This window comes from Pongo abelii, chromosome 15 (assembly GCF_028885655.2).
Source record: "Pongo abelii isolate AG06213 chromosome 15, NHGRI_mPonAbe1-v2.0_pri, whole genome shotgun sequence".
Taxonomy (NCBI): domain Eukaryota; kingdom Metazoa; phylum Chordata; class Mammalia; order Primates; family Hominidae; genus Pongo; species Pongo abelii.
In genome coordinates, this window is record NC_072000.2 from 81,131,311 (window position 1) to 81,156,270 (window position 24,960).

The 24,960-nt window shown below is 49.0% G+C and overlaps 1 protein-coding gene across 3 annotated transcripts; it reads right to left on the reverse strand.

Moving 5' to 3' along the window:
* Nucleotides 1-1,581: 1,581 nt before the first annotated feature.
* Nucleotides 1,582-24,677, reverse strand: LOC129049942 (large ribosomal subunit protein eL22-like). 3 transcript variants are annotated; one of them, XM_063715332.1, is made up of 3 exons: nt 24,529-24,677; nt 24,296-24,403; nt 1,582-2,128 (listed from the first exon to the last, which is right to left on the reverse strand). In XM_063715332.1, the coding sequence occupies exons 2-3, from the start codon at nt 24,319-24,321 to the stop codon at nt 1,678-1,680; spliced, it is 477 nt and encodes a 158-aa protein (XP_063571402.1). In that variant the 5' UTR covers nt 24,322-24,403; nt 24,529-24,677; the 3' UTR covers nt 1,582-1,677. The 3 variants fall into 3 exon arrangements, with proteins under 3 accessions (XP_063571402.1, XP_063571403.1, XP_063571401.1); XM_063715333.1 differs by having other exon boundaries at nt 24,525-24,649; XM_063715331.1 differs by having other exon boundaries at nt 24,296-24,546.
* Nucleotides 24,678-24,960: the final 283 nt, after the last annotated feature.

Below are 24,960 nucleotides of genomic sequence, written 5' to 3' on the forward strand. Positions count from 1 at the left end.
GACCAGGGCTGGAGAGGATCTGGGCTCCACAGAAGAGGGTGGGAAGGGAACCCCACCCTGCGTAGGAGGCAGGGAGAGTGGAGATGCAGCCCAGGGGATCTGCCTGAGGCCCGGCCCAGACACTGGCCCGACTCTCGGAAGCCAGGCCACCCCGTCTGCCCTCCCTGGCAGAGCCGCACCAGGCTGGAGCCAGAGTCCCCGGGCAGGGCACACTCAACACCCGCACCCTGGTTCCCTGAGGTTGAGGGCTGGACCAGCCGGACTCCTTCCTTTGCACCTCCCAGGACCCAGGCTGCGAATCCCTTCCATTCAAATGCACATGTTCCCGGGAGGCCGGGAGAGGGTGGGCTCAAGTCAGAATTTCATTCCTCACACTCATCAGAGGTTTCTGAACAGCCAGCCCAGAGGAAAGCCCAGCGGGCAGGGCGGGGGAGGAGACTGAAAGGACCGGCTGCGGGAGACAGGAAGGGTGGACGAACTCAGCACTTCCACACTGTGCCTGGGCAGGCCTCACCCCCAGCCCCACCTCTGCCCTCTCCTTCCCACTCCCAGCTCAGGCTCCTGGGCCCCCGGCACTGCCACAGTCCCTCCTGGTTTCTGGAGGTTTGCCGAGGCCGCTGCTCTGTCGCTGCCGTCCTTCCACGTATCCTCCCATTTTCACAGACAGGGAAACTGAGGCCCGAAATGTCAGTTGAGGCCAACAGCTAAGTGACAGGGCAACAACCCAAATGCCCAAGCCTTCTGCTGCCAGCTTCCCAGAGCCCTCTGGGCTGGGTGGCAGCGGCACAGAGCGATGTGGAGCTCTGGAGGCAGATCCCGGCTCTGCCACTCCCTGGCCTCAGGACCCTGGGCAACTCAGGGCAGTTTTCTCACCTGTAAAGGAGGAACTCACGGCCCCCTCCCAGGGTGACTGAGAACACAGGCTTCCGTAAGGATGAGGAGGGGCCGGGCACTCCTGGGTCATAGGAAGTGCTCAGCCAATGGATACCACCCCTTCCACGGCAGAGACTGCCCATGCCTAACACATTTCCACTGCCATTGGCAATCCCAGGCTCGTTTCTCAGACTCGGGTATTTTCAGGCTAGAAAGGACCTGGAAACGTGTCCTTGGAAGAGCACTGGGCCTGTGTTTTTCCCTAAGCAGCTGGTCCAGCCACCGCAGACACAGATGACAGGTGCGCTGACTCAGTAGGACCCAATTCCAATTGCCTTCCATTGTTGAAAGAATCTAAAAGAACCTTGACTCCCCTCCAGGTCTACCCAATCTACAAACACTGCAGAGCACAAATGAATGAAGATTCATTGTCTCCTTTAAGAACCAGAGGGGTCCCCCTTCCCGTGCAGCAGGAAAAGCTCACACAGAATGAAAGCTATTAGGTCGGCAAATTTCTCCTTCCTCCTGGGGGTGAATTCAATTTCAGACCTGCCTAGGGATGGGGGATGGTGTCTTTCTTGTCCACCCACTCCACCTCCCCACCCATCTTGGGGAGAGAGGACGTGCCACTACTGAGCCCAGGCGTGATGTGTGGACTCTCCAGGGTGACAGGGATTTTTTTTTTTTTTAAAGAGAAAATGCTCTCTCTTTTTTTTTAGTTCCCAAGTTTTATTCAAGAACTCATACAAAATATTCCAGATCAATTTAATCCTCGTCTTCCTCCTCTTCTTCGTCCTGGTTAATCTAGAAGTAACGTAATTCGTAACTCTCTTTGCTGTTGGCAAGTATGCGCAACCAGTCACGTAGGTTATTTTTCTTCAAATATTTTTTGGTGAGATATTTCAAATACCTTTTGGAGAAAGTCACCTTGGATGTCACAGTGATCTTGCTCTTGCTCCTTTCGATGGTCACCACCCCTCCACCAAGGTTCCCAGCTTTTCCGTTCACTTTGGTCCTATCTTGCAAAAACTGCTCAAAATTAGCAGCATCCATGATACCATCTTCTACAGGGTGGGTGCAATCAAGAGTGAACTTCAGAACCTGCTTCTTTTTTTTGTCCCCCTTTGCCACAAGCTTTTTCACAGGAGATATGGCAGCAGCGGAGTTAGAAAGGGAGTGAGAAAATGCTCTTTTTGTCTTTCCATTGAGAAGGCACCTTCCATGCTGGTGTATCCAGGGAGTGGAGACCATCACCCTTCAACAGAAGCAATGAACTTTAGTGAACATCATGTTTACATGTGTTTTATGCAAAGCACCACGCTTGGTGGTACCATGGGGAACAAAGAGATAGCTAAGATGAAGTCCTTGCCCTTAAGGGTCTCTTAATATATTTTAGGCCACAGACACTTTTGAGAATCTGAGGAAAGCTATGAACTTGCCCCAGAAAAATGCAACACACACACACACACACACACACACACTCAGTTCTGTATCCATTTCAGAAAGTTTGCTGGCCCTCTGCAGCCAATCCGCAGACCTTCATAGACCCAGGATTAGGAAATCTTCCTTAAAGACGCGCACAATTATCTGTAGAAGAACAACCGATAGGCAATTTCAACAGAACACAGAAATGAAGCCAGGCTATGACAATGAGCCACCAAGTGCTCTGGGATTGCAGCAGATGACATCAAGAATCGATATTGTGAATCTCCATCACCATCAGGGAGCCACAACCAGCTGGCCCTGGAGGACTGGCACCGTGAGGGGAAAGGGCCCAGAGCCTGAAGGCAGCACAGTTGAGCATCTGGGATCCACTCCAAGCCAAGAGAAGCAGGAAGTAACAGATCCCGAAGGCTCTAACAGAATTCTAAAGAATTCCAAATTATAGCTGCAAAGAAAGATACTTCTATCTGGATGTCCCTAGGAAGAAGATTGGAAAGCTCATTAGAACACAGGTTAATGTGTTAACTTTAACACAACCTCCTGTCCCTGAAATTCTTATGCACACTAAAGTTTATGTGCATAAACTGAGACCCATAGAAGACAATGTATCCAAGGTTACACCGCCTGTTGGTGATAGGACTCGAACCCAGAACCCCTAATTTCCCCCAAAATGGTCTTTCCTCAACACTGAGGCAATGGGTCTCCCAGAGGTGATATTCACAAATTTATGCACACTAATGTTTATGTGCATGAGAATATCAGGGAAAGGAGGGAGTGTTAAAAGTGCAGACATATGCCCTTCCCCTCTCATTCTAGGGACACAAGAATCTGCCTTTTATAGCATCCCATGTAATGCAGCTAATCCACAGACCACACGTATGTGGCCTTTGAGTGAGGGGGAGCTCTCATGTTCAAGAAGATTCATCTTTGGGGGCTCCCTTTCTGGGTGAAAATCACAGAGCTACTAGCCTGATAGAGCACGGATATAATCATGCCACCTCTCCCTGGAAGACAGCACGTCATCTCTAAGCCTGCAAGACTTGGGGCTCCTGACAGGAAGGTGAGGCAGGAGGACTGAGCTTGCCCTTCACTCAGGGAACAGGGTAGAAGCCAGGAGTTCCCTCTCTGCCAGCACCCTAGAAGACCCTACTCATTCCCCAGCGCTGGGGGAGGGGCTGCTTCCTACCCCTCAAACCTCTTCCCCGCTAGCTGCAACAGATGCCAGCTCCACCATATTGGTCATGCCCACTCCAGCCCCACCCTCATCTACGCTTGGACTTTGGGAACATCTAGTACCTGTGCTCACTGGGGGCCTCCCAAGCTGGGGTCTGGCAGGGCTGAACCTGGGACTGGGGTTGAGAAGAGGAAGGTAGACAAGGAGGAGCGGGGAGCAGCTCAGAGCCAGAAGCAGTTCTGCACAGCTCTGCACAGCTCGGCGGGAAGAGCTGGCTTGAACAGGGCTCTGGCTAGGTAGACAGAGGGTCTGAGTCTATGTAGCTGTGAACAGTCCAGGGTTGAAGGGGGAAGGGACACAGAAGGAATGAGAGCACAGGCTCCAGGCCCCATGGCTCAGACTATCAGGCATTTGCCCTGGGCCAGCCTGAAGGTGTAGAAGGCAGCAGGTTTTGTTGCACTTGGAAATGAAGCTCAGTAGCAAGGAAACATGGGAATATACACATGTACACTCATGTACACACATAGGTACACACACAGGTATACACCTGTTTGGAGGATGAGGATGGAATCACAGGATTCTGTCAAAACCTTCAGAGCTCACCTGGCCCAGTGCCCTCATTCTATAGGTAAAGAAACTGAGACCCGTAAAGGACAATGTATCCAACGTTACACTGCTTGTTGGTGATAGGACTTGAACCCAGAGCCCCTAACTGCCCCCAAAATGGTCTTTCCTCAACATGAGGCAATGGGTCTGGCCAGAGGTGATATTCACAAATTTTAACAACCTGCACAGCAACACAGCCCCAGCAATCAGAATGGACATTGCAACTGCGTTAGGATCCCGGAGGCCCGCTGAGATACTCTTTTGCTTGCTGGATTCAGAAGAAGTCTTGGGGTCCGGGCGCGGTGGCTCACGCCTGTAATCCCAGCACTTTGGGATACCGAGGCGGGTGGATCACCTGAGGTCAGGAGTTTGAGACCAGCCTGGCCAACATGGCAAAACACCGTCTCTACTAAAAATACAAAAATTAGCCGGACTTGGTGGCGGGGACCTGTAATCCCAGCTACTCGGAAGGCTGAGGCAGGGAGAATTGCTTGAACCCAAGAGGCGGAAGTTGCAGTGAGCCAAGATGATGCCACTGCACTCTAGCCTGGGCAACAGAGTGAGACTCCATGTCAAAAAATAAATAAATAAATGTAACTGGAGCTTCCAGTGTCCCTCTTTGCAAGCATTAAAAGGCCTGAGAAGGTGGAGGTGGGGTAGAGGAGAAGTTCCAGGCAGAGTTGGCCACCCGATGCCAGCCCAGAAGTGAGTTTCCTGCTTCAGATGGCTGCTTCCTCCCTGGTCCTTGGATTTGGTGAGAAAAGGGGCAATGGGAGGGGGTAATTAGTCTTGCCTGATATTATCTCCCACTTCAGACCATCTTTCACCTCAAAAAATAATGTAAAAGCCCCAATTTGACATCTGTATTTATCACCTTGCTGCTTGATGGCTGAAGAGTGTCCTTGAGCTAAAACATCAGCAAGTACTTAACCTGTCCTGTCACAACCCCAGTGGGAAGGACTGGGTGTAAAACCACCTAGTGGGAGCCAGTACCAAGCACTCAGTACCTGCAGGGGTCCAGTGCTGCCAGCTGGAGCCTAGAGCTGAACTGCAAATTGCAGAGGGGAGAGGCTGCCTCCTTTCTCTTCCAAGGAAATGAGGAGGACATGACCTCTCTCAGTTCCACCCTCTTGCCAAAATAGACCAGAAAGAGCTGCCCCAGCTGCCCTGCAGCCTGGCTTCTCCTACCCTTCCGTGGGCCCCAGCTCCTTTTAGAGAAACTCATCCTGCTCTGGACTCTCCTCCCTCCTCACTCACTTGAGGCCTCCATGCCCTAATTCAGAATATGAGCTTTGAGTCAGATAGACTTGGGTTTCCCTACCTCTGCCACCAACTACCTGTGTGACCTTGGCAGGCTGCTTAAAACTTTGAGCCACAGTTTGCTTATCTGTAAAATGGGAGCAATACTCACACTTCCCCGCCGGCATCATGGTCATCATTGTGAAAATTAGATGAGATAGTGCATATGAAGTGCTGAGCACAGTGCCTGGCTCAGTCAATAGAGGGTGGTCATCATTACCATCATCGTGATCCTCATCATCCCCACCACAGCAGCAAAGGAAGCTAATAAACTGCTCCCTAATAGAGTCCATTTTGGGAGGCCTGAGGTGCAGCTGACCAGAGCACTAACCCAGAAGTAGGTTCAGCATCATCGGTCCCGCAACAGGACTGGAAAGTTGTGTCCTCCAGCACTTCCCCAGGGGGACACCCACTTTGATAAGCTACGTGGGGGTGGAGAGAGACCTCACCAAAGTACATGCTTCATACAAGAGCTCACTGAAGCCCTTCTAAGGAGGATATATTCATCATCTTGCAGCTCAATGGCTGAGGAGTGTCTGGTCCTTAGCAGGGTGTTTGCTTGTGAGGAAGCATCAGCAAGTAAGGGCAGAGCCAAATTGCTGAGGTGAGTAGTGGAGAAACTGAGGCTGCTGCCAGCCTCCCCTCTTCTACCCTGTGCTCCTCCTGCAGGGCTCAGCTTCTCCTCCAAACAAGTGTTAAGCAAATACTTAAATAACACCAGTGTGAAGGCATTCTGAATTATTAACATGCCAAGGCACCTCGTATCCCAGACTGGCCTGCCTGCCCCCCAGAACCCTCTCCTAGTACTGCAGCCATATATCCCTGGGTATTTTAGAAGTGCAGTCATTGGCTGGGCACAGTGGCTCACGCCTGTAATCCCAGCACTTTGGGAGGCTGAGGCAGGCAGATTACCTGAGGTCAGGAGTTCAAGACCAGCCTGGCCAACATGATAAAACCTCGTCTCTACTAAAAATACAAAAATTAGCTGGGCATGGTGGCAGGCACCTGTAATCTCAGCTACTTGGGAGACTGAGGCAGGAGAATCACTTGAACCGAGGAGGTGGAGGTTGCAGTGAGCCGAGATCACACCATTGCACTCCAGCCTGGGTGACAAGAGCAAGACTTCATCTCAAAAAAAAAAAAAAAAAAAAAAAAAGTGCAGTCATATATCCAGGGGCACAGGTCAGGAGAGAGATGGGGCTGGGAAGCAACGTTTTCAAAGCCCACCCTTTGGCCACCTCCTCTGAATGTTTCACCATCTTGATCTCCGAGGTTCTCTCTCGTGCAGGGCTACTCAAAGTGTAGTCCACCACCCTTCGGCAAACTACTTGCTCCAGGTCCAGGATGAGATAAGTTCAGGAATTACAGGAAGTATTTAGATGCTGTACTTTTCTAGCAATTTGACAGAGCAATTTTATGTCAGTTTAATCTCATATCTAACAACTTGGGTTTGTATTTTGTGGGTCTCTTTTTCCTTTTATTTTTCCAGCAATTCTTTTGTATTCTGTTTTACAAAAGAAGCAGCCTGTAATTGATAAGAAATTAGAAAGAAAGCAATTTGCCCTTGACTACACAGAGCTGAAGAAGCTCTTCTCCAGATGTCTTTTCCTTTTGGTCTCAGCAACGTTCATGTCAACATATTACAATGTGCAGGGATTCAGGGGATGCAAAAGGCCCCCAATGGCCTGACCCCAGCAGCACACTCTGGCCCCGGGCAGCTCTCCATCTTTGCAGCCAGCTCGGAACTGTCTTTCTCCACAAGTCCTTCCTTTCACTCAGTTCCCAGCCCCGTCTCCTCCCCTGGAACCCATGGGACTTTCTGTCTGCACCACTTATTTGACAATTTACTGAATTTTTAAAAATAATAACAATTGAGTACAAGGCTTTGCGCTATTAAATTAAACATAAACCTCCTCAAGCTTATCCCTGCTTTCTTCCTCTTGTGGTTACTTTTCGACCCCTTGTCTTTGTGTGTGGAATCCTCCCCTGCTCGGTGTTTGTTTGTTTGTTTGTTTTTGAGACAGAGTCTCGCTCTGTCACCCAGGCTGGAGTGCAGTAGTGTGATCTCGGCTCACTGCAACCTCTGCCTCTCAGGTTCAAATGATTCTCCTGCCTCAGCCTCCTGAGTAGCTGGGGTTACAGGCGCGCGCCACCTCACCCGGCTAATTTTTGTATTTTTAGTAGAGATGGGGTTTCACCATGTTGGTCAGGCTGGTCTCGAACTCCTGACCTCGTGATCTGCCCGCCTTGGCCTCCCAAAGTGCTGGGATTACAGGCGTGAGCCACCGTGCCCGGCCCCCTGCTGGTTTTGAGGCTTCTTGGGCTGTGTGCCCTGTCCACACTTCTCAGCACCGCCTGCCCTGCTGGGCGCAGGACACTGCAGTGGTAGAGGCAGAAAAAATAGATCCAGCACCAGGGCTGATGAGGGGGTGAACAGCAGATAGGGAAAGGGAGGAGTGAATAAACTCCTCTCTCCTTTTTCCATTTTTATTTCTAAGCACCAGGGCTTTTTGCTTTTTGTTTTAAAATATATTGTTGGGTTTTTTTAAAGTCATGCATACAAAAGGTTAAAAAAACATTCAAAACCTACAGGAACAGGCTAGGTGTGGTGGCTCACACCTGTAATCCCAGCACTTTGGGAGGCCAAGGTGGGCACATCACGAGGTCAGGAGTTCGAGACCAGCCTCGCCAACAGGGTGAAACCCCATCTCTACTAAAAATACAAAACAAAATTAGCCAGGCATGGTGACACACGCCTGTAATCCCAGCTGCTCAGGAGGCTGAGGAAGGAGAATCGCTTGAACCCAGGAGGTGGAGGTTTCAGTAGGCCAAGATCACACCATTCCACTCCAGCCTGGGCAACAGAGCAAGACTCCGTCTGGGCCGGCAGGGCGGGGGAGGTGGCGGGGAGCCTACATGAACAGACAATAGGAAGAAAGCCTGCAGCCCACCCAGCCCAGGATCCTTCCACAGAAACAGCCACTCCTGCCCTCCCTGCAAAGCTGTTCCTGCAGACACAGGCACTTTGCGGCAGATCTACCCTATCCTCTTGCAGGTGTGAACACACCACATGTGCATCTGCACTAGCTTCCTTTGTTTTAACAGTAGATCTTGCAGCCAGCTACCCTCTCTCATGTGCACTGCTACTCATGAGATCCTTTCTTTCTCAGAGATCTAGAGCTAGAGGGGTCCTCAGAAACTGGTTCTTCCAGGAATGCCCAAATGGGGCCTCAGGTGAGGGTGCCTGCCTGGCTGTATCCAAGTCACCTGGGACCACAAGGCTAAGCATCCGGATCTAGGGCCACGCCCCCACTGCGGAGATTTGTGGAGGGCACCTGGGACTCATTCCTATGTTTCTTTAAAGCTTCCCAGCCTGGGAATTCGGCGAGTCTCCCGCCCTGCCACATTTTGTCTACTCTCCTCTTGTTACAAATAAGGAAACTGAGGCTCAGAGAGGGGAAATGATTTGACCCAGGTCACACAGGAAGTTAGTGGCAGGGAAAGGCCCAGAAGAGCCCCGAGTGCCTGACTCTCAGCCAGGTGCGGCGCATCTTCCACTGTGTCAGGTCTTGGGGCCTGTATTAATTTCCTAAGGATACTATAACCAACTACCACAAACGGGGTGGCTTAAAACAACAGACGTTTCTTCTCTCACAGTTCAGGAGGCCGGAAGTCTGAAATCTAGGTGCCGGCAGGGCCATGCCGCTCTGAGGGTCCCAGGAAAATCCTTCGTCGCCTCTCCCGGCATCTGGTGGCTGCAGGAGTTCTAGCCCTGCCCACCTGTCTCTGCCTCTGGCGTCACATGGCCTTCTTCCCTGTCTCTCTCTTCTTCTTCTAAGGACCGTCCTCATTGGATTTAGAGCCGTCCCTAAATCTAAGATGCCTTTTCCTCGAGATTCTTAACTAATTACATCTGCAAAGACCCTGTTTCCAAAGAAGGTCACATTCTGAGGTTTCAGGTAGACATGAATTTGGGGGGGACCAAAATTATTTGACCCTTCCTTCATAAACAGTTCCCGTGGGCAGACTGGAGGCTTGTCTCCAGGCTCCCAGCCTCCAGCCTCTGAGATTCTTGGCAGCCTTAAACTTTGGGGGCCAGTGGACCCAGAAGGACAGCTTCAGGATAGGAGTTACACATCCACATTGCTGGACATAGTGATCCAGGCCCCCTTTGCAGGCTGGTGCACCCCTCCGCAGCTGCTGTGAGTGGGGGCTGCTCACAGCTGAGTGCTTCTGCTGAGAACTGCCCTGGCCCCCTGGCTACCTGGCCAGGAATTCTGGGTGTTTCTAGACAAAGGCAATGATTGAATGATACTAGGGTACAAAATGCCTGTCTCGTTGTCTCAAGGTGGGACAAATTCTACGGATCTACTCTGCTCCAGAGCTCCCCATGGGATCAGGCTGAGGCTGCGAACCCACACATTTGCCAAGCATCCTTTCTACCTTCTCCTTACAAGCTTCACCTGAGAGCCCACCCTTGAAAAGTCACTTGCACAAGAAGCCCCAATTCAAATTCTGCTTCTAGGTAACCTGACCTAAAAGAGCGGGGGAGCCAGGTCCCGTGTGACAGGTAGAGGAACCAGAGATGAGGGCTCTCTTTCCTGAGTCAGCAAACCTCCCAGCCCTCCTCCTCATTCAGCCGTCAATCTGCAAGTCTAGAAAGCAAGTGTTAATTGGGTGAGAACAACTTGGGCACGGGCACTGTTGAGAAAGAGAGGATGGGGTGCTCATGGCAAAAGGGGAAGGAATAAAATAAATAGATATCAGCTGGGCGCGGTGGCTCATGCCTGTAATACCAGTGCTTTGGGAGTCCAAGGCAGGAGATCACTTGAGCCCAGATGTTGAAGACCAGCCTTGGCAACATAGTGAGACTCATCTCTACAACAAACACAAAAATTAGCCAGGTGGTGTGCACCTGTAGTCCCAGCTACTCTACTCGGGAGGCTGAGAGTGGGAGGATGGCTTGAGCTCAGGAGGTCAAAACTGCAGTGAACTATGATCATGCTACTGCACTCCAGCCTAGGTGACAGAGTGAGACCCTGTCTCAAAAAAATAATAATAAAATTAATAGATATTGCTATGGAGCTTGGGTTGTGGACATAAGATGCACAGATAGGAACCAGCTTGATCACCATTACAGAGTGAAGTGTCGGCATGCCAACACATCAGCTCCTCTCAGCTGTCCCTGGCACAAGTCACAAAGGGTTTCTGAGCAGGAATTCATTTCTGGGTGCCCTTACCACCCTTTGCCCTATTGCCTTGTTTAGAAGCAAGTCACTGGTCCTGCCCACGCTGCACCAGGATGTGAGCACCAGGAGATGTGGATCAACAGGGACCACCAGAATCCACCTGCCACAGACCCAAGAGTTGGCAGGACTGTCTGCTGTTCTTGTTAGTTAATTGTTTGGTTGGTTAGTTAGTTAAAGCAAGAGGAAAACATTGGGCAATCCAGGCAGAGAGAACAATATGGACGAGCACCAAAAGAATGAGCATGGCCTGGTTGTAAAAGCACCAGTCATTCTACATGGAGGAGTACAAGGAGGATTGTTGGAAATGAAGCTTGAATGTTGGGCAGAGACCACTAGAATAGGGAGGGCCCTGTGTGCTAAGCAAAGGAGTTAGGACTTAATCTTGAAAGTCATGGGTAGCCACAGAAGGATTCTAGAAGGAAAATTATTTGATCAGGTTTTCATTTTCTCTTTTTCTTTCATTCTCTCTCTCTCTCTCTCTCTATCTTTCTTTAGCTCACTGTAACCCAGAATTCCTGGGCTCAATTGATCCTCCCACCTCAGCCTCCCGAGTAGCTGGGACCACAGGCACCTTGCTAATAGATTTTTATTTTAGAAAGATTACTTTGGCCAGGCACAGTGGCTCACACCTGTAATCCCAGGACTTTGGGAGGCCTAGGTGGGCGGATCACCTAAGGTCAGGAGTTTGAGACCAGCCTGACCAACATGGAGAAACCCTGTCTCTACTAAAAATACAAAAAATTAGCCAGGGGTGGTGGCATGTGCCTGCAATCCCAGCTACTCAGGAGGCTGAGGCAGGAGAATCGCTTAAACCCAGGAGGTGGAGGTTGCAGTGAGCCGACATTGTGCCACTGCACTCCAGCTTGGGTGACAGAGTGAGACTCCATCTCAAAAAAAAAAAGAAAAAGAAAAAGAAAGATTACTTTGGCAGTGATACGAAGGGTAATTTGGAAAGTGGTATATTAGTTATCTATTGCTACATAGCGTATTATCTCAAAACTTAGCAGCTTAAAACAATGAATATTTACTATTTCACCTGGTTTCTGAGAGTTAGGAATCTGGCAGCAGCTTGGTTGTCATTCAGGGCTTCCTATGAGGTTGCAGACAAGCTGTCTAAAGGCTTGAATGGGCTAGAGGATGTGCTTCCAAAATGGCCCACTTCGATCCGGCTATGATATCTGTCACCCCATTGATTGCCAGGGTTGATTCCGCTGATCTGGATGGTGCGGTAGGTGTCCCCTTCCTCTCTCACTGCTCCACATATGTCCTTCCCAAAGCTATGCGCTAGGTTGAAGAGGACGACCTTCCCTGATAGAGGGCTGTTCTTTGGTCAGGGGTATATGAGTGGCTGTGCTCCCCTGCTAGAACCTCCAAACAACTTCCCAAAATGGCCCACTCATCTGCCATTCACAGAAGGCCTCAGTTCCTCACCCCATGGGCCTCTCCATGGTGCTGCTTGCAACATGGCAGCCAACATTGGAGCCAGTGATCCAAGAGGGAACATGGGGGAAGTCACAGTGCTATATGACCTAATCACATACATCACTTCTGCCATATTCAATCTGTTAGAAGTGAGTCAGTAAGTCTAGCCTCCACTCAAGGAAAGAGGAATGAGCCTCCATCTTTGGGAGGGAAACCTGTTGAAGTTCTGCAGATATATTTTAAAACTGCAGGCCAGGCGTGGGGCTCACGCCTGTAATCCCAGCACTTTGGGAGGCCGAGGTGGGTGGATCACCTGAGGTCAGGAGTTCGAGACCAGTCTGACTAACGTGGTGAAACCCTGTCTCTACTAAAAATACAAAAATTAGCTGGGCATGGTGGCACATGCCTGTAATCCCAGCTACTTGGGAGGCTGAGGCAGGAGAATCACTTGAACCCAGGAAGTGGAGTTTGCAGTGAGCCAAGATCATGCCATTGTACTCCAGCCTGGGCAACAAGAGCAAAACTGTCTCAAACAAACAAACAAACAAACAAACAAACAAACAAACCCTGCAAGGTGGTTAACTAGCCTATAGGCAGAGAGACCAGTTAGATTACAGGAGTGTACCAGGAGAGAAATGTAATGATCTGAACCAAGACAGGAGCACTGGAATGGAGAGGAGGGGCATCTTGAAAAGTTATTATTAGAGAGATGGCTTATGGGGTGCAGGGAACTGTGATAGACCAGGGCCAATTGGCAGGAGCAGCCTTTGGAGCACGCGCCCTTGGAGGCAATACCCCAGACATCCAAGGTCAGTCTGAACTGCCTCCACCTGCAGACAGAAGGGTGGTGAGCAATGCTTGACCAACGGGCCCCCGAAAGTCTTGGATTATGGTAGGTTTCTGCAGCAGCTTGGGGGTGGAGCCAGCACGAATCAGACTGGAACTTCCTGGACCTCAGCGGTGAGAGCCTCCAGAATAAGATTAGGACGAAAACAGCTCCCCCCCACTAAACCACACAGAAGACAGGAACTGCTGGTAGACAATCATAATGGCAAAGTAACACATTCTGAGTCAATATGTCAATGACAATAGCTTCACCAAACATTCTGGATGTGGCAAGTATCTGTGTGTTCACTCACTCAACAAACATTTGCTGAATGTCACCATGTCCCAGGCATTCTGCCAAGCCCTGAAGAGAAAACCTAAGATGTTTTTTCTAATTTTATTTATTTATTTTTTAGTTATTTTTATTTTTATTTTCATGGAGACAGGGATCTTGCTAATGTTGACCACTCTAGTCTCAAACTCTTGGCCTCAAGCAATCCTCCTACCTCAGGCTCCTAAGGTGCTAGGATTATAGGCATCACAGTGCCAGGCAAAACTAGGATTTTTTTTTTTTTTTTTTTTTTTTTTTGAGACAGAGTCTTACTCTGTGCTCAGGCTGGAGTGCAATGGTGTGATCTCAGCTCACTGTAACCTCTGCCTCCTGGGTTCAAGCAATTCTCCTGCCTCAGCCTCCCAAGTAGCTGGGATTACAGGAATGCACCACCACGCTGAGCTAATTTTGTTTTTTTAATGGACTTTTGCTCTTTTTGCTCAGGCTGGAGTGCAATGGTGCAATTTCAGCTCACTGCAACCTCTGCCTCCCAGGTTCAAGCGTTTCTCCTGCCTCAGCTTCCCGAGTAGTTGGGATTACAGGTGCATGCCACCACATCCAGCTAATTTTGTATTTTTAGTAGAGATGGGGTTTTACCATGTTTGGCCAGGTTGGTCTTGAACTCCTGACCTCCAGTAATCCACCCCCCTCAGCCTCCCAAAGTGCTGGAATTATAGGCGTAATTTTTGTATTTTTAACACAGATGGGGTTTCGCCATTTTGGCCAGGCTGGTCTTGAACTCATGACCTCAGGTGATCCACCCACCTCAGCCTCCCAAAGTGCTGGGATTACAGGCATGAGCCACGGCGCCTGGCCCAAAACTAGGATTTAAAATAAAATCAGACTGCTCAACAGTGATGCTGGAAGCTAGAAGACAATGGAACAATACTTTGAAAGTTCTGAAAGAAAATTATGTCTAAACTGCAATTTTATATCCAGCCAAACTATCGATCAGCATGTGAGGAGAGTAAAAACGTTGCAAGGCTTTAAAATTTTTACTTCTAATGCACCCTTCCCCAGGAAGATATGAAAGACTTCTTCCACCAAAGAGAGAGAGAAAGAATTCTCAGGGTAATGGGAAAGAAACAACTCTAAGATGCCAGCCAAGTCAACAAGTTCAATTTGAAGTAAGAAAGTCTTCAGGAGGGAGGTCTTTAAGAAAAAGAACAAAAACTCTTGTGCCAGGTGCAGTGGCTTACACCTGTAATCCCAGCAGTTTGGGAGGCCAAGGCAGGTGGATCACCTGAGGTCAGAAGTTTGAGATCAGCCTGGCCAACATGGTGAAACCTCATCTCTACTAAAAATCCAAAAAAAAAAAAAAAAAATTGAGATCTCACTCAAAAGAAAAAAAAATACTGTTGCATTATGAGGTCAAAATTGTTTTTCTCTCTTTTAGATGGAGTCTCTCTCTGTCACACAGGTTGGAGTGCAGTGGTGCAGTCTTGCTTACTGCAACGTCCACCTCCCAGGTTCAAGCGATTCTCCCACCTCAGCCTCCCAAGTAGCTGAGACTACAGGGGACTGCCACCATGCCTGGCTAATTTCTTTGTATTTTTAGTACAGACGAGGTTTCACTATATTGGCCAGGCTGGTCTCAAACTCCTGACCTCAGGTGATCCACCCACCTCGGCCTCCCAAAGTGCTGTGATTACAGGCTTGAGCCACCCTGCCATAGAGATAAATTAGTAAGATAAATTGTGTAAGAGAGGAGATAAAATCACAGTACACAATAGGTCAGCTGTGAACAGTTTTACATATACACACAACGCAAACACTAAATAATGGTTTAACTAAAGCTGTCATAGGAGGATGGGTGTCAAGGAAGTGTGTTGAGCTTGGAAACAGGTTGTGTGGTCAGGTCTCCCAGCTTAGGAGTGCTGGATCCTAAGATTCCACTATAGAAAGTCTATTCATAATATCTAAATTTTATAAATAAAATAGAGGTAAAAGCATGTTATTTAGAAATCTGGAGGTAAATTGCATAAGAAAAAACTTAAAAGGTTAAACATGGTTACCTCTCAGGAGGAGAAATTGAGGTAGGGAAGTTTTATTATAAGTCGTATCATATATTTAATTTTATAAAATACATATGCCTATTACTTTGATTAAAACAAATTTTTAAAATATTTTAAAGAATGGCTAAAGGAGTAGGACTAACATATGTAGACAACACTGTCCTTTTCCACAAAGAGAAGAGAGAGGTTGTGGTCTGCATACCCAGTGAGCAGGTTTTAAACGGAAAACAGAGTCAGAAGTCTTCTTTGCTGAGTCACAAAAGATCCAGGCGTAAAAAGGTCTAGCTCCTGTACTTAGGGGAAACTACATCACTGCCCTCCATGTAGTGGCAGGTGAAGAACTAAGAGCCAAGGAAGTCAGCTAAGGTTTCTGCAAAGCAGTATCTGAGCCCGAGTTGAATTGTTTATCCATATCATAAGGTTTACTTGATAAGTCAAACTGGGTTTATGTCTCCTAAAAAGTCTGTGATTGGTTCCCCTTTTCTCCTTTAGATTTAGAACAGTCTTGGAAAGACCCAGATAGTCTTGATCATGTAAACAGGCACCAAGGTGAGGTGCTAAGCCTTCAGTGTGGGAAAAGGAGAGCAGCACCCCGTGGTAGAATCCAGTCTGTTGTTTTAGCCTGTCCAGCATCTAATTCCTCTTTCTGGTAGGACACCATCCCCCGTGCATTCTCAGCCCACGTGGGGCTGACCCCTCTGCCAAGCTTCATCGGGGAGCACCCAGGCCTAGCCAATGAAAGCACTGTGTATCCTTGACTATCATGATTGGTCAGAAGTGGGCATGTGACCTGGGCTGGACCAATGACAGCCCTCTCCAGGGTTTTTGCTGAACCTATTAGAGGAAATGTGCTAGCTGACTGCTGGGGTTGCTATGAGCCCCCGATGCAAGTATGAAGTTGCTGATACTCATCTGGCTGCCACCTAGTAAAAAACTACCTGAGAATGAAGGCTACTCAGGGAAAAGCAGCCCAGAGAAATGTAACGAAAGAGGTTCCTGATGACATCATCTACGAACCTGGATCCAGCCATGCCGGAAAACAGGAAACCTCTCAATGTTTTAGTTACTTGAGTCAACAAATTCCCTTTTGGGGATTTTATGCTACTTATAACCGAGACTCTTGAGTGATACACCTTCCTGGAGACAACGTGGTAAAAGTGGGAGATCCCAAAGAAAAGGCAAAACATAAAGTCAGAATAACCAGGTTATCTAATCATCCATGATCTCCCAACCTCTGTGTTCTTCCATGACTAACCTGATGCTGATGCTGGAACCTTTTTTTTTTTTTTAATCAAGGTAGCTTATTCCCTCACAGGTACATACAGGAAAAGGCCTACTGCACAATCCTGCAAATACTCCTAATTAGGAGGGTCATGTGATGATATACCTGAGCGGCTCTCGTCCTCAGATGTGTAAATGGCATCGAGTTCGGTCCTTAACTGATGCAAACATAGTCTCTTAATCTGGCCCCACTTACAGCCATCAAGTCTCTGCCCAAACTCTCCCATGGGTGAGGACAGCCCCTGACTCATTGTCAATTCTTCCATTGAGCCGAGAAACAAGAGCACAGCTAGAAAGTTCTTCCTCTGTCTGACTGAGACAGCTTCTGTTTCTCTGCACCTAGAGCAGATCCCTAGATCTGCTCTCCAGAGCAACATAGGAAAAGCACAAACCCACTTCCAAAGACAGTCCTTCAAGTATTTAAGGAGCGCTGTCATGTTCCTTTTTACTAGTAAGGAGTGTGTTCGGCCGCATGAAGCAGAAACCATACGACCATGGCTTAACCAAAGGCAAAGATAGATATTTCTCATCTTACAATAAGTCTGGGGCTGGGCAGGTTGGACCTGGTGTGACAGCTCTATGAGGTCCTAAGTGTCTTCATTTATTTTTCTCTTTCTGCTCTACCATCTTTTATTTTTAAGTTACTTTTTAAATGTATATTTATTTATTTAATTTTGAGACTGAGTCTTGCCCTGTCGCCCAGGCTGGAGTGCAGTGGCACGATCTTGGCTCACTGCAACCTCTGCCTCTCGGGTTCAAGCGATTCTCCAGCCTCTGCCTCCCAAGTAGCTGGGATTACAAGCATACGATACCGCATCCAGCTAATTTTTGTATTTTTAGTAGAGACTGGGTTTCACCATGTTGGCCAGGCTGGTCTCGAACTCCTGACCTCAGTGATCTGCCTGCCTCGGTCTCCCAAAGTGCTGGGATTACAGGTGTGAACCACCGTGCCCGGCCTACCATCCTTAATAGGTAGCTTTCATCCTCATGGTTGCCTCACAGTTATGGAGTGGGTGCTCCACCTTCAAACTCCAATCCACACCCCAAGCAGGAAGGAAAAAAGGGAAAGCAACAGGAAATAAAAGGTTCCCAGAAATACCCAGCAGACTTCTGCTCATGTCATATAGGCCAGAAGTGTCGCCCATGGTCTCCCCAAGTGGCAAAAGTGTATAGTATATCTTTTGTTTATTTGTTTAAATCTGGACACATCTCAAATAAAATGATGATGCTATTGATAAAAAAGAAAGGGAAAATGGACATTGGGAAAGCAACTAACAGTTGCTTCAGAAGCTTTTTCCAGACAAAATTCATTTATGGAGAGGCAGCATTGGAGGAAGGCTGAAGCCTTCATTTGGGGAAGGGGGTGTCAGACCCCCGACTTCAAGTCCAGGCTCACCACTTCCTTACCTGTGTGACTTTAGGAGATATTCTTGAGTTATTTGAGCTCCTGTCTGCTCATCTGTTTAATGAAGATAAATGAACTCTTCTCCAGGGCTTCTGGGGTGATTAGAGCACCTCTACGCAAAATGCCTTAACACTTTAGACAGGCAACAAATGAATTAACATTTTAATTCTTCTCTTACTTCCTGTAATTGCTTATCATGTGACATGTTTCTAGTCCTTTCCTCCTGGACATGCTCCCAGGTTCTGTTCTAATGTCTCTGTTTATTTTTATTTTTATTTTTTTGAGACAGAGTTTTGCTCTTGTTGCCCAGGCTAGAGTGCAGTGGCACGATCTCGGCTCACTGCAACCTCCGCCTCCCAGGTTCAAGCAATTCTCCTGCCTCAGCCTCCCGAGTAGCTGGGACTACAGGCGTGCACCACCACGCCTGGCTAATTTTTGTATTTTTAGTAGAGACACGGTTTCTCCATGTTGGTCAGGCTGGTCTCGAACTCCTGACCTCAGGTGATCCACCCGCCTCAGCCTCCCAAAGTGCTGGGATTACAGGCATGAGCCACCTCGCCCAGGCTGTTTTTTGTTGTTGTTGTTGTTGTTGTTTGTTTTGAGATGGAGTTTTGCTCTTGTTGCCCAGGCTGGAGTGCAGTGGTGAGATGTTGGCTCGCTGCAACCTCCATCAGGTTGGCCAGGCTGGTCTCAAACTCCTGACCTCAGGTGATCCACCTGCCTCGGCCTCCCAAAGTTCAGGGATTATAGGCATGAGCCACCATGCCCAGCCTCTAATGTCACTTTCTAAATGCAGCCCCAGGATGGAACACAAAACTCCCTTGTGTTTTGCAGAGTGGAGGACAATGGGCTATTTACTGTCCTTATTCTGGGCACTGTACTTCCCACTCGCACTGCCTAGATAGCTGCCTTGATAGCCTTGTGAGCCAAGATTGTGGCAGGTAAAGGGAACCCCACACTCACTTCTCCTCTCTGGGATCTTGGCCTGTTGAAAACAGACAGAAGGAGCTAAGTAGGGACCTGCACACAAAGTCAGGCTTTATTACTGCAGAGCTGAATGCAGAATTGGCAGGGTCTCCGACTGCCTTCCTCAAATCTAGTGCTTGCACAACTCTGACAAATCTTCCAATAGCAGCTAAAGAACTTAGAACCCAGGGAGCAAGGACCCACCTGAACCTGCCAGCAGGAGAAGGCCTGCTCTATCTGCTTAATCCAGGACAGCTGGGAATAGAGCCCCAGCTGTACATCCCGCCTCCACCATCACAGGTGAGCGGTGCCCCCTGCCACGCCCTGCAGGAGTGCTGTGTGCTCCCCAGGCTGTCCCATCAGATGGGTGGTTCTGCAGCTGGAAGAAGAATGAGGAGGGTGGTGAACGAGGCCATGGTAGGCCAAACAATGCCTGCCACCCAGAAGACATCTATATCCTTATCCCCGGCACCTGTGAATCCATTACCCTATGAGGCAAAAGGACTTTGCTGTTGCAATTAAGTCAAGGACCTTGAGCTGGGGAGAGTATCCCCCATCATCCAGGTGAGCTCAATGTAATCACAAGCACCTTTATAAGAGGAAGGCTGGGCGGTGGCTCACGCCTGTAATCCCAGCACTTTGGGAGGCTGAGACAGGCAGATTACCTGAGGTAGGGAGTTCAAGACCAGCCTGACCAGCATAGAGAAACCTCGTCTCTACTAAAAATACAAAATTAACAGGGTGTGGTGGCACATGCCTGTAATCCCAGCTACTCAGGAGGCTGAGGCAGGAGAATTGCTTGAACCCGGGAGGCAGAGGTTGCGGTGAGCTGAGATCGTGCCATTGCACTCTAGCCTGGGCAACAAGAGCGAAACTCTGGAGACTAGAAGGTCAAAAGTAGAAGAAGGAGATGGGACAATGGAAGCAGAGGTGGAGTGATGAGCTTTGAAGATGGAAGTAGGGGCCACAAGCCAAGGAATGCAGGCGGCCTCTAGAAGCTGAAAAAGGCAAGGAAACGGATTATCCCCTGGCTAAACAGACTCTCCCCTTTGATTTTAGCCCCATAACACTCATTTTGGATGTCTAACCTTCAGAACTATAAGATAATAAGTTTGTGTTGTTTTAGCCACTAAGTTTGTGATGACATGATAGGAAACCAAAACAGGGCTGAAAACAGAAAGGACCGTGAGAAAAGTGGAAAGAAGAAATCCTCCCAACGATGTTGCATTTGCAGTCGCCAAAGACCCAGGAGGCTTCCCAGGAGCTCCAGGTATGTCCTTCCCACTCGCTTTGCCACCCAGCTGTTTTTTCCATCCTCTGAGGCTCAGCTCAAATGTCACCCCCGTCGTGTTGCCCTTCCTGAGCTAACCTGACCTGGCAGAGTTCCCCACCCCTTGCCCTGGTGCACAGGGCACTGTCTGTGGCACTATTCTGGACAGCCCACCTCTGTACTGTAGTTTTTTGTCTGTCTTAGTCCCTTATTAGAGGGGGAGCTCCTTGGGGATTGGAGCTATAGTCATTTCTCCTAAAAGTGTGTTAGACTGAGCGGAATTAAGCCAAGCCCTCCACATCTTAGACTTGCACTACTGATTTCATTTCAACCCCGCCCAGCCTTTCAAAGCTCATTACCCAAAACAGAAGCTTTCCCTCTCTTTTAGTGTCCTCTCTTGGCCATCAGTGTAAATGTCGCCATGGATACCTGGTATTTTGTTTGCACACCTGCAATAGAAGTCTTTCCCCCCAGAAATTTTGAATCAGGACCGAGAGGTTCCAGCCCAGGCTGACGGCTCCCCTGAATGGAAGACATGTAAGCCCAGCCACTGTTATTTTCACTGGATATTTTCTACCCCAAGTTCCGAGCATCCCAGAAAGCAGATGTGGGGAAGAAGCAGGAGGCAGAGGGCAGAAAGGAGAGGGAGGGCTTTCTGTGCTCCCACAGTGCCCTGTCCCTGGTTTTAGTCAATCCCTGAGGCCCAGTGGCAGCTCTACCCTGGAATTCCTGAGATGCCTCTGGGGTCTTTCCAGAAGATTCCTGTTTTGCTTAGCCCAGCCAGAGTTGATTTCCATCAATTGCAACTAAAGAAGTCCTAAAAAACTTGGAATGAGCTAGCCCAAGCCAAGAACAGAGTGCTGGCACATTACATACATGATGTGTTCCCAAACCAAATATGGTAAAGCCATACCCAGAGGTCATGAATGTGGCCACCCTGTTTATGCAGAACACTGTAGAAAATCCAGAAGGAGGAAAGGGGGCCTATTGTTCCATCTGTCTGGCTGCAGGGCAGGGGCCAGGAGGAGGCAGGAGGGCAAGATGGAACATGGAAACCAAATCATGGGGTGGCACAAAGCATGGGGTATGGCCAGGAATTGAAACAGTGAGGAGCAGAAGCCAAAGATGCCAGGATTCAATGCCCAGATAGAAAAGGCACAAACCACAGGAGTGGGCCATGGTCCAACTAAGGGAGGAAGCTGCCCTTTGGGTACCAGAGAGCTCTGATTAATGCCCTAGGGCAGGATCTGTTCTTTGTGCATGAACACCTCTCTTGAAGGCCCAGAATCCCTGCCACTGGCACCACCCACCTTGGTAGACCCACTGAGTCATGAGTCCAGTTCCTAAGCCCCAGTCAAACCTCAGTCAGGATCACAAAGCTCATGCATTTGACTCATGGGGTAGTCTATGGTGCTGGATTCTGTACCTCTTTACTCTTCTTTTAGAAGCAGTCTTAGCAAGCTTAAGTAACTAGTTTCCCAGGCCATGATGGATTGGATTCGTGCATTAGAAATGGGGAGAGATGGCTGGGCGAGGTGGCTCATGCCTGTAATCCCAGCACTTTGGGAGGCCAATGCGGGCAGATCACCTGAGGTCAGGAGTTCGAGACCAGCCTGGCTAACTTGGCGAAACTCCATCTCCACTAAAAATACAAAAATTAGCCGGGCGTGGTGGCGGGCACCTGTAGTCCCAGCTACTCAGGAGGCTGAGGCAGGAGAATCGCTTGAACCCAGGAGGCGGAGGTTGTAGTGAGCCGAGATCATACCATTGCACTCCAGCCTGGGCAACAGAGTGAGACTCCATCTCAAAAAAATAAAATAAAATAAAGAAATGGGGAGAGATGGCTGGGCACGGTGGCTCACGCCTATAATCCCAGCACTTTGGGAGGCTGAGGTGGGTGGATCACCTGAGGTCAGGAGTTCAAGACCAGCCTGGCCAACATGGTGAAACCCTGTCTCTACTAAAAATACAAAAATTAGCCGGCGTGGCAGCTGGCGCCTGTAATCCCAGCTACTCAGGCAGCTGAGGCAGGAGAATTGCTTGAACCCAGGAGGCAGACGTTGGCTTTTTGAAACTCTGTCCCGCCGCCTCCAAAAAACAAAGAAAGAAAGAAATGGTGAGAGATGCTATTAAGGAATCACCATCACAGCAACCAGAACAGATATGCTACAGCAGTGCTTCTTGGCCCCAGCCCTGATGACACTTGGGGCCAGCTCCCTCTTCATTGTGGGGGCTGTCCTTTGCCTTGCAGGGGGGTTACCAGTAGCACCTCCTCTATTTATGTCAACCAAAAATGTCTCAGATATTGCCACATGTCCTTGAAGGACAAAATCTCCCAGATTGTGAACCACTGTGCTGTAGGAAGACAGTAAGCAGCAGTTACAAGTCCTCCAACTCCTGACAGCTCTCTTGCGCTTTTGCCATGCAGACGAATAGTCCCCAAGAAGCTGCAGGACAGTGCTGACCAGCCCATCTGCGAAGACCCTGTCTCAGAAAGCGTGGGAAGTGTATGCCCAAAGGATGACAGCGCTTCCCTGGGGAGGGTCGGAAGATGGGATGTTTTTCTTCTCTTGGCATCTTTTGACAGTGCCTGGCACATGGTAGACCCTCAGTAAATATTTGAATATTTGTTAAGTTAAATTAGATTATAAAGGTTTCTAGGCTGATTATGTACTGGTTTTGGACTTAGAAAGGGATGGATTGTTAAGCCTTTTTTTTTTGTTTTTTTTTTTTTTGTTTTTCCAGACAAAGTCTTGCGCTGTCACCCAGGCTAAAGTGTCTTGGCACAATCACAGCTCACTGCAGCCTCTACTTCCTGGGCTCAAGTGATCCTCCCCTCCCAACCTCCCAAGTAGCTGAGACCATAGGTGTGGGCCACCACGCCCACATAATTTTTTTTATTTTTTATAGAGAGGGAGTCTTACCATGTTGCCCAGGCTGGTCTCAAACTCCTGGCCTCAAGCAATCTTCCCACCTTGGCCTCCCAAAGTGTTAGGATAACAGGTGTGAGCCATCACACCCAGCCTTTTCCGATGAGATTTTCTCAATCCTTCCAGGCCCATCTCCATTCCTGCTTCCTTCCCAAAGCCAGTCCTGAGTCTTTTCTCTCATGACCCCTCTCCATCTCCCTCCAGCACTCTGACCTACTATATGCTTATCTCGTAGGTCAAGAAGAGGTAAGAATCTCTGTATCCCACTCAAGAGTGTGCACCAGGTGCAATCAGATAACCAGGGTGTCACAGGGTACAGGTCTCTGTCTCATGTGTTGTTTTTTTTTTAAGTTTTTTTACAGACAAGGTCTCATTATGTTGTCCAGGCTGGACTCAAACTCCTGGCCTCAAGCAATCCTCCAGCCTCGGCATCCTGAGTATTCAGGACTGCAGGTGCACACCACTGCACCAGGCTTCTGTCTCATTTCTGGTTTGCGGTGTGTGCCCCTTTCTCTTTCACTGCTCAAGGGGTAAAGAAAATCGAGATCTGACCTATAGGACCAAAATTAGGGGAAAAAAAAAGCACTGCTGTCTGGCAGCTGCGGTCTCTCCAAACATACTCTCTTTTTTCTCAGAACAGCATGATGAAAAACATAAGCTGAGCCAGAGTAACTGCCGTCTGGCACAGCACAGGGTAGTTGCGTGCGTGCACACATGTGTGTGAATGTGTGAGTGGATAAGGATGCGCATGCTGGAGAGCGAGTGAGAGCGTGTGGGAGGGTACGTGAGGAAATGCGTGTGTGTGTACTTGCGCACACAAGCTCTATACACGCGTTTTCTACTTGGGGTTATTCAGGGTCTGCATTCCAGTTGTTGGAAGCAGATCCTCAGCTGAGTGGCCTCTTTTGTAACCAGGGGCGTAGGTCTGAGCATTTCTTTTTGCAGTAGAAATGGGCTCTGTGATGAGTCACACCAGTAGCTGGACAGAGGGGAGACTTGGCTGAAGAAGCAAGTCTTCCTGAGCTAGTCTAGGGCAGCCACGGCCAGACCCTCACACAGAGACAGCCCTAGAAAGAGTGGCCCGTGGCAGGTGTGGGAGGCTCCTGGAGCGTAGCCACTGTCTGGGAGGGTCACATCTCTGGACATCAAGGTGGGAGCACACAGCTTGGCATGCACCCAGGGGCCTGGGCAGACCTTCACACTCACCTTGGAAGAGATGAGCGAGCAGCCATTCCCGCTGGCCCAGGACATTCACACCATGGGAATTCCCAAGGGCTCTGTCCTAAGAGATCTGATCTGAAATCCAAGCTCGGCCTGAAAAGAAATTGGCCCAAGTCATCCTAGTCCAGTCCCCACTAGGTGCTAGCTCCCAGCCCAGAGTCCAGGACAAGCACTCATTCCTATGCTCCTGCTGGGAACCAGGAGAGAGACTTACACACCAGGAGAGAGAATGAGTTATGCCACGTCCCAGGGGCGGCCTTTCAGGGTGGTCAGGATGAACCAGGAACTCGCAAACAAGCTGAAAAAGGCACAGCAGAGAAGCAGATGAAGACTCACACTGAGAAAACACTTAGGGGGATGTGTCACTGGCACCGTGCCAAGCGCTGCATCATCCACCAACTCAGATCTTCAAAGCAAAGCCTAGGGGCACTGGGGCATTAGGCTGCTCAGCGGGCGGATGAGCAAACCGAGGCTCAGAAAGCGGAAGTGACTTTCCTGTTAGCACACAGCTATTAAGTGCAGAGCCAAGATTCAAACAAAGTCAAGAATGAGGTACAAAATGTCTAGCAATCAGTAGGCTGGTTAAATAAACACTGATTTATTTATGGAATACTGGACAGCCATTGACATTTCTTGGTAGAAGAATAGTT

What these genes read in the sequence shown, in the direction of transcription:
- LOC129049942 (XM_063715332.1), bottom strand. Translation starts at nt 24,321, where the DNA reads ATGGCTGCTCGCTCATCTCTTCCAAG. An exon ending in GCTCGCTCATCTCTTCCAAG is followed by an intron (nt 2,129 to 24,295) that starts GTGAGTGTGAAG and finishes CTTCTGTTGAAG; the next exon opens with GGTGATGGTCTCCACTCCCT.